The sequence below is a fragment of the Natator depressus genome, chromosome 27 (genome assembly GCF_965152275.1).
Source record: "Natator depressus isolate rNatDep1 chromosome 27, rNatDep2.hap1, whole genome shotgun sequence".
NCBI classification, from domain to species: domain Eukaryota; kingdom Metazoa; phylum Chordata; order Testudines; family Cheloniidae; genus Natator; species Natator depressus.
The window spans coordinates 15,384,543-15,403,894 of NC_134260.1; the positions used below are offsets into that span (position 1 = coordinate 15,384,543).

Consider the following 19,352-nt stretch of genomic DNA (forward strand, 5'->3'; position numbering starts at 1 on the left):
TTATGGTCCCAGCTTTACCTGCTGGAGCTGGTTGCTTTTCTTTGTGCTGCCCAGAATTTCTCCCGCAGGGAAGGGGAGGCGCTTCCAGCTGCTGACACTGATGGAATCCTGCCCCGTCTTCTCGGGCACCCTGATCTGAGCTGGCCCTCTCCCTGCTCGGTGGCGCATGTATAACGACCAGCTGAAATCCCAGTAGGGCCAGCCCAGCTCTGCCTCTTCCCGTGGGAGACAGATTTGGTCCCGGGAGATTTTCCATGTGTGGGTTTCTCACCCCCCAATTGTCTTTGCTCTGTGTGGCTACTCCAGAGCCAGGACCTGGGCCTGGCTGCTCTGCTTCCCTCAGCCAGTGTCCCAGCTCTCCAGGGGCGGGGCTGTTTTCCTAACAAAATGCATCCAGCAAAGCTAGGAAGACACTGGAGCAGGTGAGCAGAAATGCATGGTACCACTCAGCCATCAGCCTGTCCCCCAGTCCCAGACCCTGGAGCGCTCCCTGGCCAACCCCCCAGACCCCTGCCCCATCCCTCCCTGTACAGTCACCCGCAGCCTGGAGATCTCACTCAACCTCTTATCTGATGACTTTGGAGGCTGGAAGATCCAGCCCTGGGTGAGCGGATGTTTTCCCTGCCCTCTTCCCTCCCATTGGCTGGGCTGCCGCCAATAGCCCAGGTGCTAGATGGGGCGATAAGTGGCTGGGGGATATCTGGGCAAGGGCCCTGCTGCCCCTCTCCTGGGGAACGTCTGTGCCCTGGCCCCGCCGGTGGGGAGAATGCCCGTCCAGCCCCGGCCACACCTCTGCTCCTGGCTGCTAATCCCTCTCCTGCAGTGGGGTAAGGCAGCTGCCCCTCCCCGGGTCCTGCGTGTGGGGCCAGATTTCCCAAAGAGCCCAGGCCTGGCAGCTCCCGCCGGGCCCCTTGCGGTCTGATCCCCAGTGGATTGGATGCTGAGCCTGGCTCCAGGCCTGACATGCTGCCTGGGAAGCCCCTTGGAAGGCAGAGAGCGGCCGACCCTGGCCAACCGCCCTGGCTCCAGCTGCTGCATTTGTCTCTTCTCCCTCCCCAGGGCAGGTGCTGCTGCTTTGTGACCAGCTGCTACTGCTTGGCCCTCCTGGTTCAAGGGTTGTCGCTTCTGCTAGTGGGGATGGTCTGAAGGCAGCAGTGTCCCCTAGGCTGGCCTCCCCCACCATGAAGAGCCCAGCCCCTCGGGGGGCCGTGCCACATCCCCAGCACCCTGTGTGGTCACCAACTCTCCCTGCTGCTCTGGAGGGGACGGGTGCCCAGGGGCGTCCCCGCTGCAGGCCCAGGGGTTCTGTGCAGCGCCTGGCCGTGTGTGCGGCTCCCGTGGGCAGGCCCTATGGAGTCAGACGTGTCCACGTAAGGGCGCATCCCTCGGCCCATCGCTGCCTCCCACACACACAGCCCCCACCCGGCTCCTCTGACGCCCTCAGCGCCCGGCTGGGAGGTCCCAGCAGGGAGAGAGGAGCAGGGGGGCATGAGCGCCCTCCTTGCATCCAGTCCCTAGAGCCCCAAAAGGGCTGGTCGGCAGGGGCGTCAGCTGCATCGGGCTGACTCCTGTCTGAGGGCTAGATACTGTTTGGGAGGGGGTACAGCCCATCTTCCTCCCCCGGGCAGGGCGCTCCTGGCTCTCACATCTCCCCTGGGTTTGGGTTCCTTTCTGCCGGGCTGTCCCATTGGGGACCCCTCCCCAGGAGCCCTGAGCAGATTTATGGCTAGTCGGAGGCCCCGGGGGCTGATCAGCGTTTCATGCTCCCAGACAGGGCCTGTCCTGCAGTGCTGAGTAAGCCCGTCCTGAGCCAAGGCACCGAGAGCCACTGGGGCTGCGCTGGGTGGGGTGTGAGGGGGTCCTGGTGGGCTGGCGCTGGGCTCAGTGCTGGGCCATGGGGCCCGTATCCAAAGCCCTTGGGGGTGGATGGGAATGGCTCCTAGGGGTATGAGTGGGCATGTGCCAGGGAGGGACACGCCAGCTCCTCCCGCGGCGCGGTCAGTCCCTGGGCATTTCCACCCTCTGCCTCCATCTCCACCCTGCTAGACCCGTGCCCCAGCTCTGCCCCGTCCCTGTGCCTCGGAGCCGATATTTGCTGCTTACCTTCCTCGGCCCGGAAAATCGATCCGTCTGCTCAGGAACCAGCCCGTCGGCACCAGCGCCCCCGAGGTTGGAGCCCAGCCCCCGCAGACAGCCCGGCTACAGCCGCGGAGGGTGCACTGCCTGAGCGCAGGGGCCCTGCTCCCCACGGGGGGTCTCCCCAGGGCCCAGGGGGAAGCCCCAGCCCGTTCCCTTTGGCGTCTCCCTCCAAAGCCGGGGCCTCCTCTGCGAGCTCATCTCAGCTTGAGCAGGTGACAGGGCTGGGTGTGGAATGGCCTGTGGGGGCCAAGCCCAGCTCTGCCATGACCGCTCTCATCTCCTGCTGCAGGGTGCGGGGAGCTGACCTACGGAGACCTCGAGGATGAAAGTAAGAGACCCCTGTATTGGCCTCCCAAGGTGGGACCCCGGGAAGAATTCTGGGGACCTGATCCTGAGCTCCCTCCTCCACTCTGTGCCACAAATGGCACCTCCCCCCCTGCCCTCCCGGTGCCCCCACTCCTGCCCCTGAGGTGGGGTGCTGTCAGGGATGCTGAACTGCAGGCACGTGCGGGTCTCCCTCCAGCAGTGACCTGTTTCCCCATAGCTCCCACCCAGTGCTGAGGGCACCCTGCTCCTGGGGGTCCCTTCCTGGAGGATTCCCCAAGGTCTTGGTAGCGGGTAGAGCAGCCTGGGCCGAGGTGGAGGGAGACGGTACCCACCGCTGCTGATGGTGCCCACGCAGCTGAGACGGGAGCTGGACCGATTCACCCTGGCCGGGCCCCACTGGCTCGCCCCCTCCCTCCACTCCCTGCTCTGATCCTTCCCCTTTGCTCTTGCAGGTCATTACCTGAATCTGGAGGAGGACGGTGAGTGATGCCCCCCTGCACCCATCATGCCTAGGTGTCGGTCCTCCCATCAGGACTGGGGGGCTCTGCACTGCTCACCACACTTCGGTTTCCATAGCACGCGCGCTTCGCTCCGGCGTGGCCACAGACCCAGGCAGGAGCGGGGGGGGGGGGGGGGTGCCCGGGCTGGGCAGAGATGGGGACACTGGGCCGGGCTGCAGGGCTCCCAGCCCCGCTCCCAGCAACACCAGCTGTCGCTAGAAAGCAGCCGATGGTGCCCGGAGCTCACGGGCACTGGCTCAGCCTGGGGGCAGGCCCCAGTCCCACGAGCTGCTGTCCCAGCACCGAGCCAGCAGGCTGCTAACGCTGAGGCTCATTCTCTGGGCCCCGGCCCTGCTAGGAGGCAAGGGACAATGGCACTTTTCTGGATCCACCCGGGCCAGCCCAGCCCGCCCCCAGTTGTGGGAGCTGAGTGTCTGGCCAGGCCTCTGGGATCTCGTGTCTTAGCTGGGGCTCTCTCCGGGGAGCCCGAGGCTGGGTTGGGCTGGTTCCGATGCAGCCGGGCCGAGGCAAGGGGCACGCTCTGGACTCTGCTGGGCTGTGGGCGGGGACGGGAGCTGCGCTGCAGGGGGCAGAGCTAGTGGAAGGAGCTGGGAAACGCAGGACGGAGCTGGTTGGAGTCCTTCATTCCCCCAGCCTATGTGCCTTGTAAGGAGCTGGGGTAGAGCAGACACCAGCCTAGCAGTGCCAGGGCCTCTGCCCCGCCCAGAGCTCTGCCGCAGATCCTCCGGGGTGACTAACAGGCAGATCTCTTCCCCTAGGCCCCTTTGCCGAGGAGGACGGGTCGTCCCACTGCAGGGACACCTACCTGGAGTGGATCTCCCTATACTGCTGGACCACCTTCCACGCCACAGTCATGGCCACGCCAGAGTGGAGCCGGTGTCAGTGGGACCAAATCAGCAGGTCTGGACGTCCGTCCGCCCCAGAGAGATCCTTGCTTCTGAGGCACTCTGGGGCTGGGAGCCGAGTGCACACAGCGCTGGGGCACGGGCAGGTGCCGGGACAGAGCATCGCCTCGCTGGGGTTTGCTCTTAGATGGGCTCCGGGACCCCGAGGGCCCCGGCTCGGTAGCGACCCCGTGCAGAAAAGGGATTTTCAAACAAGTCAGGGCTGCAGTGTGTCCTGTTTCCCTGCACACAGCTGTCAGCACGCTGAGACCAGGGCACATCATGCAGTGCCTCTGGTGTGTGCGGCGTCCTGGGTGCAGGGTGGGGGTGCGACGCACCATCGGCTGCCCGCAGCGTCCCGCGTGCGGGGTGGGGTGGGGGTGCGACGCACCATCGGCTGCCTGCAGCGTCCCACGTGCAGGGTGCCATCGGCGTCCCGCGTGCAGGGTGGGGGTGCGACGCACAGGCTGCGGCTGGTGGCTGCTCGGCTCCCAGCAGTGGCTGCATAGCAGGTGCTGAGTGGATGCAGTTTAAGGCCCATGGGGACCCCGCGGGTGAACGGTGCCCCCGTCACTGCCATTACCGGACGCACGGTCAGTGCCTGGCTTGGGGCTTGTTTTGGCCACCTCGCTGGCTGCTGCTGAGCCCTGAAGCCCCAAACCCCACAGACCCAGCCAGGCTCAGCCTCACATCTCTTCCTCTCCCTCTCCAGGATTTACAGCGACCTCTCCAACTGCACGGTGCTGATGGCCGAGGCTCTGTCCTGCCCCTGGCCCAGCCCCGCTCTTGACTCCTTCTTCCTGCAGATCCACATGGAATATTTCACCAACTGCACCACGCCTGCCAGCTCCCAGCCCAGCCAGCCACCTCTGGGGCCTGTCCTAGCCATGGCTGCCATGTCTGCCTGCCTGACCCCTCTCGTGGTTGCTCTCACGCTCCGCAAGGCCAGGAAGGTTGAGCCAAAGCCAAAGCCGGACTGGCCCCTCCCAGCAGCACCACCTGTGCTCAGCAGACAACGGGCTTCTTCTCGCGCAGTCCTGGGCACCAACTGGAAAGGGAGAGAGAGTGTCTAGTGGTTGCGGGGGAGGGGGTGGTGCTGGGAGCCAGGACTCCTGGGTTCTATCCCTGGCTCGGGGAGGGGAGTGGGGTCTAGTGGTTGGGGTGGGTGCTGGTGTGACGAAGTGGGAATGTTCTTAATATTTTCTCTGAATACTGTGTGGGTGCCTCAGTTTCCCCTATACAGTACTTAAGTATCCAGGTGGTGGGATAAGGGTGTGTGATTGTGGCAGAGCCCTAGGGGGCCAGTGTGATGCTGTCTACACAGAGAATGGCCGACACCCTGTCTCCTAATGGCCTGGGACCCTTCTCTGCAAAGATGCCAACTGAAGGGGTTGGAGAACAAAGAGATCAGTTGGCCTGCTGGCCTGGGAAAGAGACAAAGGAGAGGAGGGGCTGGAGAGTTTCAGTTTGGAGCTGGCTGGGGAAATGAGGGGAGGCTCAGATGGGGCTCTGGCCTTCCTGCCCCCCAAGATGGACCTGACTGAGGGGTCCCGTTCTCTGTACCTACAAGCTCTGTTTTAGACCATGTTCCTGTCGTCTAATAAACCTTCTGTTTTACGCTGGCTGAGAGTCACGTCTGACTGCGAAGTTGGGGGGCAGGACCCTCTGGCTTCCCCAGGACCCCGCCTGGGCAGACTCGCTGGGGGAAACGCACAGTGTGGATGGGGATGCTGAATGCTCCGAGGTCAGGCCCAGGAAGGTCAAAGTTGTGTAAGCTTCTTCCCCTGGGGAGAGGAGGCTTCCCCAGAGTCCTGACTGGCTTCGTATGGAGTAGTTCCAGAGCATCGCCTGGTGACTCCGTGAAGACTGGGAGCCAGGACTCCTGGGTTCTATCCCTGGTTTGGGGAGGGGAGTGGGGTCTAGTGGTTAGAGGGGGTGGGGCTGGGAGCCAGGACTCCTGGGTTCTATCCCTTGCTTGGGGAGGGGAGTGGGGTCTACTGGTTGGGGGGGTGCTTGGAGCCAGGACTCCTGGGTTCTATCCCTGGCTCGGGGAGGGGAGTGGGGACTAGTGGTTGTGGGGTGCTTGGAGCCAGGACTCCTGGGTTCTATCCCTGGTGTGGGGAGGGGAGTGGGGACTAGTGGCTAGAGTGTGGGGGGCTAGGAATTCTGTTCCTAGCTCTGCTCCAGACTCCCTGAGCCCCTCCCCTTGCTGTACAGGGGCGAGCAATGCTGCCCGGTCCTGGGGGTGGCTGGTCTGGGGAGGGGGAGTACTCAGGGCCCTGCGAGGGAGGGGCTGAGGGACAGTGGGAATGATGGTTGCTCTGCAGGCCCAGCAGTGATTAGAGGAGCTGAACCCAGACCCCTGCAGCCTTGGCCTGTCCAGAGCACTCAGCCAGTGCGGACACGCCTGGAGCAGATCCCAAGTTCAGTGGGGCAGCGATCGCAGGCTCTTCCCCTCAGCAGCCTCCAGGCCCTGCTGCAGCCCTCCGCTTGCCCTGCCCTGTCTCGAATCCCCCGGGGCAGGAGCCAGGAGAACAGGCTTTGGCTGGCAGAATGTGGGGGAGAGAGGGTGAGCTCTGGAGCTGCTGCTGGGCCAGGCAGAGGAGAATCACATGAGCAAGTGACAGCATGGCCCCGTCTAAACTCCAGCAGTACAGCTGACATCAGTGGGTGTTTCCTTGGCAGGGAAACTATCTGCCGAACTCCAGCCTCGGCTCCAGACAACAAAGAACAGGATCCAGGGGCTCTAACCCCGAATCCACACCGGGCAGCTTCATGCGCTGGGGCGTTATCCGTTCCAGATGTGGCTGCTTTCCAGTGAACGGCTGGGAGCTTCCCGGAACGAGGTTCTCTGGTGCTGCTCAGCGCTAATTGGCCAGTGACTCAAGGACCTTTCCAGTGAAAGCCCAACGCACGGAGCGATAGGATCTTCCTCACTGCGAACCCTTTGCCCTGTAATTTACACACAGTCTGGGAGATCCAGAGACTGACTTTAAAGGGGAAACGTTGGACTCAAATGCTGTCTCAGGCCACAAGTGACATGAGTTCGGTTGGTCTCAGCCTGATCCCTGCAGGAGTGCATCACAGAACTGCTGCACAGTGTGGTGTCGTTCTGAAGTGTTCACGTCTGCTTGGAGGCGCCCAGAGTTGGGAGAGCAGGGGGGCTGCGGGCCAGGACGGAGGGGCACCGACAGAGCTGTGTGTGGAGGGAGCCCCGGGCTGGGATAGCAGGGGGGCTGCAGGCCAGGACGGAGGGGCACCGACAGAGCACATTTGTCTTCACTAAGCAGCAGTTAGCACCCCACCCCCACTTTGGTAACTTCCCTGGGCGGTCCTGGTGGCGCTGTGAGGCCTCCTGGCACCCTGGGCAGGTGTCCCAGTGCTGCCCCATCTCGCTCCTTTCCACGGGGTGGTGGGGGGACTGGGTCTTCCCCAGGCTGATGGGGCGTGGGCAGGTGATGTTTGGAAGGACTGGGCACATTAGCCGTGCTGTGCCTGCAGCCCCGCGAGTCCCATAGCCCGTCCTGGGCTAGTACACGTTCCGTGTCCGCTCCCTGGAGCCAATGGATTTCACAACCCAGCCCAGACGGGATTAAAGGGAAATATACAAGTAAACAAACAGTGGGCCTCGTAAACGCTGCTGTGTGGTCGGTGGAGGGAGCGGAGCCTCTCCCACCGGCCCAGCTGCCAGGGGCGATGCGGGGAGCCGCCGGGGGCTGGCAAAGGCTCGGTGCCCCCAAGGAGCGATGCCCAGTTGGTGGCGCACACACCTAGCAGAGCTGGGCCCCGCAGGCGGGCGGTCCTGACGGGCGTCCCGCGGGGAGGTCTGGTTTAAGGCAGCACTGAGTAATCTCATTTTTCACACGTCTTCTGTAGTCACTACCAGCCCTGTCAGAGGAAAGGAGTTTGCTTCCTGTTATTTCCGTTGAAATAGTCGTCCTGGCCGTTAGCAGGCAGGCTTTGCAGGATGGCACTTTGCAGAGAGGCCGGCTCTGGCAGGCTCTGCCCTGGGCTCCTGCTGCTGCTGCTGCTCTGGGGTAAGTGCTGGAGGCAGGCTGGGTTCGCTCCAGCTCCAGGAGTCTGGGGGTGGAGCTGGGGAGTTTGAAGCTTTGGGCCACTTGGCAAAGCAAGACCTGGCTCCAGCTTCCGCAAGCCAGACCCCTCTGGAGCCCCAGGGTACTCTGTGTGTGAGGGGGGCTCCAGAGGGGCTCATAGCTAGCACTAACCCAGCCCCAAGGTCTAGCTCCCTAATGCACAAGAGGTCCCGGGGAAGGAACTGGCTATTGGGCTCAGAGTTACCCCTCCGCCCTGGACTGTGTGAAAGGGGGGCTTGAAGGGAGCTGTCCGCAGCCCTCACCTCAGGGATCTGAGTGGCAGGCGTAATGCCTGTGTGGAGGATAAGGCCTTCGGGACCCTCCCTCCCCTGCTGGGAGCCTGGGCTCCTGGGCTCCATTCCCAGGTCTGGCCCCGGCCCCTGCATCCTCGGGCAGGTCCCTGCCCTTTCTGTGCTTCAGTATCGCCGTGCGTGGGACGGAGGTTGGGGTCCCGGAGGGCCAGGGGGATTGGTAGCTGGGTTTTGTGCAGCGCTAGTATAATGCGTGTGACTGTGCCCAGGACCCTGCTCCTGCCTGGAGGGGCAGGGGCGTGTCTCAAGGAGACGCGGCTCCCTGGGACCTGCTGGGGCGCCCCTCGCTATTCCGCGCCCATGGGTCTTGTCAGCGCTGCCACTGGCACCTGGCGAGCGTCGCTGCCGGACGGATCTCTTGGCTCAAGGCCTTTGGTTCTTCCCTGCTAATTAGTGGCACAAACCTTCACGGACCTTAACGAAGCTCAGACTGGCAGAGAATTCCCAGTCAAAGCTGGAAAGGCCCCAGGACGGACGAGCCAAAGGGGCTGCGTGAAATGGCTGCCCGTGGCCTGGCCTGAGAGGTGCTGGAGACACGTCCGTTTGGGCCCCTGCCTCTCACGGGGCGGCTGCCTCGCCCCGGGAGCCCAGAGCTGTCGCTGGGTTGGATTTGCTCCTACACGGACATGCTGACGGGAGCAAGAAGAGCCGATTGCTGTGAGATCCTGCAAATGCAGGAACAGATGGAAAGACAGCAAGGGGCCAGCCCCCAGCCCCACGGACCAGCCCCCCAGCCCCACTGAGTCCTGGACTAGCCCCCAGCCCCACTGAGCCACAGAGCAGCCCCCAGTCCCCCATCCCCACTGTGTCATGGACCAGCCCCCCAACCCCCCTGAACCCCAGACCAGCCCCACAGCCCAGCCTCCAGCCCTGCTGTGCCATGGACCAGCCCCATTGTGCCACAGAACAGCCCACCCAGCCCCAGCAAATCCCAGACCAACCTCCAGCCCCATTGAGCCCCGGGCCAATCCCCAGTCCTGCCATGCCACAGACCAGAGCCCCTCCTTTTGCTGTCAGTGAACCCCTGGCCAGACTCTCATCTTGCCCTGGGGACAAGCTGGGGTGACTCCAGGTTCTCCGTGGGGGTCACCACGTTCCCGGTCTGGCCCCAAGGGGTGTGGGTGTCATCAGCACTGGGTGCCACAGGCTCACAGAACCCCTCTGAGTCGGGGTATTTATTGCCCTGCCCAAGGACATGGACTCAGCCCCACAGTCCCTGTCCGAGTCGAGAATGGGTGGGGAAGGGGGAGCAGCTGGGAAATTGAGGGGGGCCAAGGAGGAGCCAAGCAGGTCGGCCTACAGAGTGAAGTCTCCTGTTCGGGGTCCCAGACCCTTAGCACCCTCAGTGAAGCCCCCTCCCGCAACGCCACAGGGACTCAGAGACCCCCAGCCACAGCCAGCCCTATGGAAGCCGCTACCAAACTGGTCACTGGGGCCGTCTATAAATCGTCCAAGCTGGGGTGGGGGTGGAACTTCTGGGGCAGTGAGATGGGCTGCACCAGCCCCCGCCCCACTCCCCAACCCCGGACCAAGGGGGAGGCTCATCTGCCCCACGCCACAGCAGCTGGCGCCATGGGCCGCCTCCACGGAGAAGCCACGGGCTGCTCCCCGCTGGCCCCAGAGAAGGTACTGATGGGGCAATGCGTGGGGAGCTGGCAGCCCGGGCAGAGAGCAGAGGGGCAGGGCCACTGAGCCCTCTGCAGTGGGGCGGGGTGGTCCCCGCCTGGGGAGCTGGGCTAACCCATGTGCAAAGAGGAGAGGCGCTGGCGGGAGGCACCGTGTGGGGCTGGTGCTTCTCCGCCCTGCCGGTGGCTCCAGCCTGCACCCCCTTTGCTTCCCCTTTCTGTTCCCACGCCCACCCCTGCTGCAGCTGCCTGCTTGGGCTGCGGGCGCGTGGCGGGTGCTCAGGGCCGCGCTCTGACAGGGCCTGGGGAGACCTCACGCTGTTCCTCCTGGCCCCGCCGCCCGGCCTGGCCACGAGTGAGACGCAGGCCCCGGGTGTGCTGGGCTGAGCGATGGAGCCGCCGTGGGTGGGAGGGGTTGGAGCCAGGGGGTGATGGGCTCAGGCCTGCCTCTAGCCCACACGAACCACCCCAGCGCTGCCCCTTCTCGGGCGTCTCCTCTAGAATCAAAATCCCCCCCTCGCGCCCCAGGGACCGGCCAAGGGATGTCACTGCCCCCCACGAACCCCAGTTCGGGGCAGGGCACCGGGCCGGGCAGCAGCAAACCCGCGGGCCGTGTCTCACTGACGTGTCCCCCTCCTCCAGCGGCTCTCGGGAGCGAGCTCCGTCCCGCAGGCACCGCCACGTCGGGAGACAACGAGTCTCTGGCTGAGCTGCAGAACCAGACGGCGACCGAGCCTGAGCAGCCGTACAAGAGCCTGCTCTTCAACATGACTGCGGGTAAGTGCCCGGAGCGCCCGGCCACGGGTGGGGCAGTGAGGACAGAGCTCGCCGTGCCAGGACCAAGCCGGTACTCCAGGGATCCCTCCCCTGCCGCTGGCTAGCAATTCTCCACCCGGCACCCGTCTCCCTTTGTCAACGAACGGGCAGCGCAGCCGGGCCATCGCCCCGGGCGTCTCCCAGCTCCGTCAGGGCTGGCAGGGGCTGAGGAGACCCGGGCACCACTGACCCATGTTGTCTCCATGGCTTGTGTGTCCTGCGCCACCCTGCAGGCCTGAGAGCTCCCAGGGAGGAGACACTAGAAGGGCAGGGCCCTTCCTGAGGAAATTGGTGCCTTGCACGTGGCACCTGGAGACAGCAGGGATGGGCACAGTAACATGTCCTGTGAGTGCCAGGTCCCCGGGGCTCACAAGCGCTGCTGATCCCCTCCAGCCCTCGTAGGCCCCCTCCCCAGCCTCAAGGCCTTTGGTTCTTCCCTGCTAATTAGCGGCACAAACATTCACGGACCTTAACGAAGCTCAGACTGGCAGAGAATTCCCAGTCAAAGCTGGAAAGGCCCCAGGACGGACGAGCCAAAGGGGCTGCGTGAAACGGCTGCCCGTGGCCTGGCCTGAGAGGTGCTGGAAACACGTCCATTAGGGCCCCTGCCTCTCACGGGGCGGCTGCCTCGCCCCGGGAGCCCAGAGCTGTCGCTGGGTTGGATTTGCTCCTACACGGACATGCTGACGGGAGCAAGAAGAGCCGATTGCTGTGAGATCCTGCAAATGCAGGAACAGATGGAAAGACAGCAAGGGGCCAGCCCCCAGCCCCACGGACCAGCCCCCTAGCCCCACTGAGCCCTGGACTAGCCCCCAGCCCCACTGAGCCACAGAGCGGCCCCTAGCCCCGCTGAGCATTGGATCAGCCCCCCAGCCCTGTTGAGCCCCAGACCAGCCCCACAGCCCAGCCCCCAGCCCTGCTGTGCCATGGACCAGCCCCACTGAGCCCTGGACCAGCCCCATTGTGCCACAGAACAGCCCCCCCCCCCCCAGCAAATCCCAGACCAACCTCCAGCCCCACTGAGCCATCGCTCAGCCCCACTGAGCCCCGGGCCAATCCCCAGTCCTGCCATGCCACAGACGAGAGCCCCTCCTTTTGCTGTCAGTGAACCCCTGGTCAGACTCTCATCTTGCCCTGGGGACGAGCTGGGGTGACTCCAGGTTCTCCATGGGGGTCACCACGTTCCCGGTCTGGCCCCAAGGGGTGTGGGTGTCATCAGCACTGGGTGCCACAGGCTCACAGAGCCCCTCTGAGTCGGGGTATTTATTGCCCTGCCCAAGGACATGGACTCAGCCCCACAGTCCCTGTCCGAGTCGAGAACGGGTGGGGGAGGGGGAGCAGCTGGGAAATTGAGGGGGGCCAAGGAGGAGCCAAGCAGGTCGGCCTACAGAGTGAAGTCTCCTGTTCGGGGTCCCAGACCCTTAGCACCCTCAGTGAAGCCCCCTCCCGCAACGCCACAGGGACTCAGAGACCCCCAGCCACAGCCAGCCCTATGGAAGCCGCTACCAAACTGGTCACTGGGGCCGTCTATAAATCGTCCAAGCTGGGGTGGGGGTGGAACTTCTGGGGCAGTGAGATGGGCTGCACCAGCCCCCGCCCCACTCCCCAACCCCGGACCAAGGGGGAGGCTCATCTGCCCCACGCCACAGCAGCTGGCGCCATGGGCCGCCTCCACGGAGAAGCCACGGGCTGCTCCCCGCTGGCCCCAAAGAAGGTACTGATGGGGCAATGCGTGGGGAGCTGGCAGCCCGGGCAGAGAGCAGAGGGGCAGGGCCACTGAGCCCTCTGCAGTGGGGCGGGGTGGTCCCCGCCTGGGGAGCTGGGCTAACCCATGTGCAAAGAGGAGAGGCGCTGGCGGGAGGCACCGTGTGGGGCTGGAGCTTCTCCGCCCTGCCGGTGGCTCCAGCCTGCACCCCCTTTGCTTCCCCTTTCTGCTCCCACGCCCACCCCTGCTGCAGCTGCCTGCTTGGGCTGCGGGCGCGTGGCGGGTGCTCAGGGCCGCGCTCTGACAGGGCCTGGGGAGACCTCACGCTGTTCCTCCTGGCCCCGCCGCCCGGCCTGGCCACGAGTGAGACGCAGGCCCCGGGTGTGCTGGGCTGAGCGATGGAGCCGCCGTGGGTGGGAGGGGTTGGAGCCAGGGGGTGATGGGCTCAGGCCTGCCTCTAGCCCACACGAACCACCCCAGCGCTGCCCCTTCTCGGGCGTCTCCTCTAGAATCAAAATCCCCCCCTCGCGCCCCAGGGACCGGCCAAGGGATGTCACTGCCCCCCACGAGCCCCAGTTCGGGGCAGGGCACCGGGCCGGGCAGCAGCAAACCCGCGGGCCGTGTCTCACTGACGTGTCCCCCTCCTCCAGCGGCTCTCGGGAGCGAGCTCCGTCCCGCAGGCACCGCCACGTCGGGAGACAACGAGTCTCTGGCTGAGCTGCAGAACCAGATGGCGACCGAGCCTGAGCAGCCGTACAAGAGCCTGCTCTTCAACATGACTGCGGGTAAGTGCCCGGAGCGCCCGGCCACGGGTGGGGCAGTGAGGACAGAGCTCGCCGTGCCAGGACCAAGCCGGGACTCCAGGGATCCCTCCCCTGCCGCTGGCTAGCAAGTCTCCACCCGGCACCCGTCTCCCTTTGTCAACGAATGGGCAGCGCAGCCGGGCCATCGCCCCAGGCGTCTCCCGGCTCCGTCAGGGCTCACAGGGGCTGGGGAGACCCAGGCACCACTGACCCGTGTCGTCTCAATGGCTTCTGTGTCCTGCGCCACCCCGCACCCTGCAGGCCTGAGAGCTCCAGGGAGGAGACACTAGAAGGGCAGGGCCCTTCCTGAGGAAATTGGTGCCTTGCACGTGGCACCTGGAGACAGCAGGGATGGGCACAGTAACATGCCCTGTGAATGCCAGGTCCCCGGGGCTCACAGGCGCTGCTGATCCCCTCCAGCCCTTGCAGGCCCCCTCCCCAGCCCGCGCCTGGTGCCATCCTGCCAGTCCCTCAGGCTGGGGCTTTGCCACTGGGCAAGGGCCATACTGCACCCGCCCTGCGCCGGGGCCCACCCTCAGCCCTGACTGCATAGAGGGCCTCAAGCTGCCTGCAGTGACTCAGGACTGTGAGCACCAGCCTCGGGGCAGCTTGTTCGGAACTGGGGCACCAGCCCCGGAGTGGTTGAGCTCCATGCTTCGATCTCCCCAGCCTGCTATCCGGTGTGCATTCCTCCAGCACCATCACAGCCTTAATGGGGAGTCACAGTCCCTGGGATACCCCTTGTCTGGCCACCCAGGGGAGCCTGGCTGTGTGAGAGACGATCCCTTGCACCAAGGATCACAGGAATATTCAGGTTTCAGAGTAGCAGCCGTGTTAGTCTGTATCCGCAAAAAGAAAAGGAGTTCTTGTGGCACCTTAGAGACTAACCAATTTATTTGAGCATAAGCTTTCGTGAGCTACAGCTCACTTCATGGGATGCATGCAGTGGAAAATGTTCTCTGTGAATATAAAATCTCCCCACTGTATTTTCCACTGCATGCATCCGATGAAGTGAGCTGTAGCTCACGAAAGCTTATGCTCAAATAAATTGGTTAGTCTCTAAGGTGCCACAAGCAACATTCAGGTCACTTACCACCTCAGATCTCACACCAAGGACAACGCTTGTAGCCAATCCGATAATAAACTACATAAAGTAGTTCTTATAACTAGGAGAGAGGAAACGAGAGTTATTCACGAGGCTAAAGCAGGTAAACACACATGCACAAGCTTATGTTTCAAAAGGTAATAGAAGTTTCTATAATAAGCAACCTCTGTATGTCCTTTGGGACTAATCCACTCTAAACAGCTGGGGAAGCCTGTGGTTCTGCCTAGAAAACTTGCCCCCAGAGTCCAAGCAGCATGGAAATCCAGTTCCTTCTTGTAAGGGTCTTTTATTCCCCTCTTCCCCTGTGCTCTGAGCTGCAAACTCAGCTGATGGGAGGAATCCACTTGTACGATTCATCTCCATGGCGGGGCAAGACCAGAGCCACAAAGTCTTCTGTCCTCTTTAACATCCCACAATAGTGTGTCTGGTGTCGCATGGGGAACTTGGCCTGAGCTGACACCTGGCCTGCCAGTGTCACAGAGGGGCCCCTAGAGCCACCCCTGCTGGGAGTTGGTGTGCGAGCAATGGGGAGGGATCGCTGGGAAGGGGACTCCAGGCTTGGGCTGGGGGGAAGCTGCTTGAATCAGTCAGAGACCAGCCTTGCCAGCTTTGTCCTTGTTGCTGCCTGTCCCAAGGGGTGGACCCTGTACCCAGCGGGTAGCACTTGGCTCCCAGGCCTGAGCCAGCTGCCAAGACCTTTGGTTTTCTTCTTTCCAGATGAAAAGTACAATCTGATAGCCTACATGTGCTGGGACAATTTCAGTCACTGGATGATGAACATAACCAGGGCGCAACTGTGCGAATGGAGAGTCATCAGCAGGTACCGCAGGGGCTGGGGGATTGATCAGCCCCAGGCATAAAGCCACACTGTGGAGTTTGTTCATTGGCTCCTGGCAGAGCCCTTTCCACCATGCACCAGCCTGTGAGCTGCAGAGAGCAACGACCAGCCCAGCAGAGGAGCGGGGGCAAAGCACACAGGGCTCTCAGACCCAGGAGGCTGGGAACCCAGCAGAGGGCAGCTGCCTCTGGGTGATGCGATGGGGGGTGGCAGGTGTCACGGAGTCCCCCGGCGATGCTCTGGAACTGCTCCCCATGAAGCCAGTCAGGACTCTGGGGAAGTCTCCTCTCTGTGAGCAGCCTGTCTGCAGGGCACACAGCTCACCCGGCTCCCACCTTCCTGGGTCTGACCTCAGAGCATTCAGCCTCCTCTGCCCCTCCGTGCGCTTCCCACAGCGAGTCCGCTCAGGCGGGGTCCGGGGGAAGCCAGAGGGTCCTGCCCCGCAACTTCGCAGTCAGACGTGACTCTCAGCCAGTCAGTAAAACAGAGGTTTATTAAATGACAGGAACATGTTCTAAAACAGAGCTTGTAGGTGCAGAGAACAGGACCCCTCAGCCGGGTCCATTTTGGGGGGCAGTGAGCCAGACAACCACGTCTGCCCTTCACTCCATGTCCCAGCCAGCCCCAAACTGAAACTCCCTCCAGCCCCACCTCCTCTGGGCTTTGTTCCTTTCCCGGGCCAGGAGGTCACCTAATTCCTTTGTTCTCCAATCCTTTAGCTCTCACCTTGCAGGGGGGAAGGGCCCAGGCCATCAGTTGCCAGGAAACAGGGTGTCGGCCATTCTCTGTGTCCAGACCCCTGCACACACCTGCCCTCTAGGGCTCTGCAATGATCATGCACCCTTACGCCACCACCTAGATACTTAAGAACTTCATAGGGGAAACTGAGGCACCCCCACACTATTCAGAAGAAACTTTAAGAACAGTCCCACTTCGTCACAGCAAGGGTGTGCATCCCACTGGCTGTACCGGGGCCCCACTGAGCCCGACACCCGTCTGGGGCTGGGCAGAGCGTGGGGATTGTTTTCTGCAGGGAACACTGAATGAAAGGAAAAGGCTTGTTTTGTTCCCAATTTCCGATGCACTGACTCTAACCGAGCGGAACTGTTAGTCTCCAGCCGTGTAGCCACCAGGACGTGCCAAAGGGGCATGAGGTGTTTGGGGAACAGGCCCGGCTGGTTTGAATAGCCCAAAATCCCCAGCAGCCCCAGCCGAGCAGCCCGAGGGTCCAAGGTGCTGGAGTCTCTTTCCCCAGGCTGGGGCCAGCTGCCCTGCCTCCTGCCTGGCACCTGTGACCCGCTGGCCGCTTGGACCTGTGAGTTCGCCGAGCACTCGGGTGTGTTCATGGACACTGATTTCCAGAGCCGTGTGGAGCACCTCGCTCCACAGAGTAGGGGTGAGGAAGGGGGGTGGGATGGGGACCAGGAGGGTTGGGATGGGGATGGAGAGGGTCAGGATGGGAGGGGGGTGGGGAGGGGAGGTTGGGATGGCAACAAGGGGGACTCCACCTGGCAGGCAAAGCTGAAACACGGGGTGGGTGTCCTTGTAGCGAGTTCCCAAGGCGGGCAGAGCTTCTGCTGAGCCTACCTCCCAACAGGGCCAGCCACAGCGGAGCCCCGAGCAGTCAGCTCTGAGCTGCTCCCCAGGGGCCTGCTGGCCCCCGGCCCGGCCTGCTGAGGAACCCAGCCAACCTGCTACTTCGCTCCAGCCTGGCCTGGCGTCCGCGGGGCCTGGGGGGAGCTGGGCATGGCTGAAGAATGCGGCACTTGCATGTTGCCTGCCCCCTGCTGCCCCCCAGCTCCTCTCCAGCCCCCCGGCACGCTGCCATGGCACAGCCTGAAGGCACGTGCCTGGCTTTGTGCATCCCCTGTGGCTTGTGAGCAGGGCAGGGGTGGGGTTCTAGTGGGCAAGGAACCACACCGGGACTCAGGGGTCCCGGGTTAACTCCCAGCTCCGCTGCATGACCTTGGGCAAGGCACAGCCCTTCACGTGCCTCCATTTCCCCATCTGTAAAAGGGGGCTAATGAGGCTGCCTCCTTTAGGCAGCTCAGTGGGCGAGAGGAGACAGGCTCTAGTATTATTATGCACCCACCCTGCCCAGCCAGCCCCTGGCAGTACGACCCAACAGGCCAGTCAGGGAGCCTCACACATGAGAACGGGTGGGCCCAGGTCCCTGCTGCCTGGACCTGGGTTCCCCATTTCCACCCACGCAGAGCACCGGCAAAGAGCCGCCGGAGCACGCCGCAGCGTCCCGCCCATGTTGCCGGGTGCCCACGGCTGTGTGAGGTGAAGGGTAGCGGGCAGTTGGGAACGAGGCGGTTGTAAGCTGGGGGCAGGACTCCTCCAGGGGGAGGCCCCTTTATCCCGCTCCGGCAGGGCAAAGCAGCCAGCACGGCGGAAAGGGACCGTCCTGGGACGGCGAGCCGACCCGGCTCCTCAGCTGCGGTTCTTGCTGGTCCACAGCCAGTTTGCGGCACCAGATAACGCCTCGGTCTCAAAGGAAACTCCCCAGCTTGTCCCCTCTCCCCCCGCAGGCCATACAGCGACCTCCGCCACTGCCTGGAGACCTTCGCAGAAAAACAGAATTACGGCTACCCCAACAGCATCGCCGAGGAATGCATCGTCCAGAGCCACCGCACCTACTTCCTGAACTGCACCCAGGAGCACCCCGTGTTCCTCGACCCCCCGGAGGATGTGCTGCTGGCCCTCATCCTCGCCCCCATCTGCCTCATCCCTTTTCTGGTCACGCTGGTGGTGTGGAGGAGCAAGGACGGCAAGATGCAGTCCTGAGCGCCACAGGGCTCGGAGGGTGCCGGAGGCATCGCCAGTGTGTTAGAGAACCAGACCGGGCTCGAACTTCTGACCCAACCTGACCTTGTCCCCTGGGAGCCAGCGCCAGGCCTTTGCCTGCTGGCTGAGCTCCAGCGCCGGAGAGTCGGGAGACCCGAGTGCTCCACTCCTACCCCTGCAGCACTCGCTTCCGGCTGGCACTGGAACCAATGCCCTGCTCCCGCTGCTTCCAACCTGGTCACAAGCAGGAGCTGGCAGAGGCCCCGTCTTACAGGCCCGACTGCCAGGCCAGGCCCAACAGTTCGGAGACATTCGGAGAACCAGCCCAGAGCGGCCCCCTCCGAGCGGCTGGAGCATCCTCTATCTCTGGCTGAACACCCAGGGTTTGTACCACGCTGGGCCTGCTCAAATGCGGTTACAGCTCTGGGCTTCCAATCCCAGGCCTGCTAGACCTCGCCGATGCCGGCGGGGCAGGAGGGGAGAGCCCCGTGGGCGACTCTGCTCTGGATCTCACGCCTGCGTAGCTCCCTGCTGGGGTCCCACTCGCAGCTCCCCACAGCTTAACAAGTGCAAACCCCTTCCAGGACAAGGGCTCTGCTGAGTCCCAGCTGCCCCAGTGCCCTGGGGAGGACGCCCTCCTGTCGGTCCCTGATCTGCACTGAGCAGCTGGCAAGGGAAGCCCCAGGTGGACTGATTTACAGAGTGGCTGCAGTTCCATGCGAAGAGGGGTCAGATGTACCTGGATGCACCACATCCTCTGGAGAAACCCCCTCTCCTCACACGGCTGCTTTGCCTTCTAGGCCCCGCCAGGAAGAAGAGGTTGCTGTGCTCGGGCTGGCGTCATGGGTGCATGAAGGGGGCCCCTCGCCTTGCATTGCTGAGACAGCCTTGTGTTTCGGGACAGGATGTCGTGCCAGAGCAGTGGGTTTCCCCACCCTGTTTATGGGGCTCTGATGCCTGGGGCAGGCTCCCTCGCCACGTGACACCGGAGGCTGCGTGCCTCTTTTACTGGCTTTTTCTGACCCCCTTTGCAAACAGGCTCCCTGGTTAACCAGCTGGAGATTAAAGATCTTCCCTTCCTGAGCCCTGGGCGCGTCCTTTGGCCATTCGGTTTCTTGCCTTGGCTCCTGCAGACACGTGGGAATTAGAGATAAACCCCAGCCCTTCCCCCCATACCAGCTGGGCAGTGTCCCCCTTGGCGCACTGTGCCACAGTCCCATTGGGAGTTGGGTGGAACTTGATTCTGTCTCCCCTTCAATTTGTGGCACTGAGCAGGGACTTGGGGCCTGTCATAGGATCCTCCAGGGCCAGTTGGTGGCTTACAGGCCTCTTGGCCCATGGCACATTGCTGGGTGACATGTAGACCCCGCAGTTCCCTCTTTTGGATAATGACA

The 19,352-nt window shown here is 63.3% G+C and overlaps 2 protein-coding genes across 2 annotated transcripts; both read left to right on the top strand.

Annotated features, from left to right (window-relative positions):
* The first annotated feature begins 718 nt into the window (after nt 1-718).
* Nucleotides 719-4,960, top strand: LOC141978542 (receptor activity-modifying protein 1-like). The gene is made up of 5 exons (XM_074940722.1): nt 719-827; nt 2,429-2,467; nt 2,919-2,945; nt 3,746-3,887; nt 4,584-4,960. Exons 1-5 carry the CDS (start codon nt 767-769, stop codon nt 4,942-4,944), a joined length of 630 nt encoding a protein of 209 aa, XP_074796823.1. The 5' UTR covers nt 719-766; the 3' UTR covers nt 4,945-4,960.
* A 2,535-nt stretch (nt 4,961-7,495) lies between these two features.
* Nucleotides 7,496-19,011, top strand: RAMP2 (receptor activity modifying protein 2). Its single transcript, XM_074940492.1, has 5 exons — nt 7,496-7,908; nt 10,544-10,678; nt 13,073-13,207; nt 15,048-15,150; nt 17,703-19,011. Exons 1-5 carry the CDS (start codon nt 7,839-7,841, stop codon nt 17,956-17,958), a joined length of 699 nt encoding a protein of 232 aa, XP_074796593.1. The 5' UTR covers nt 7,496-7,838; the 3' UTR covers nt 17,959-19,011.
* Nucleotides 19,012-19,352: the final 341 nt, after the last annotated feature.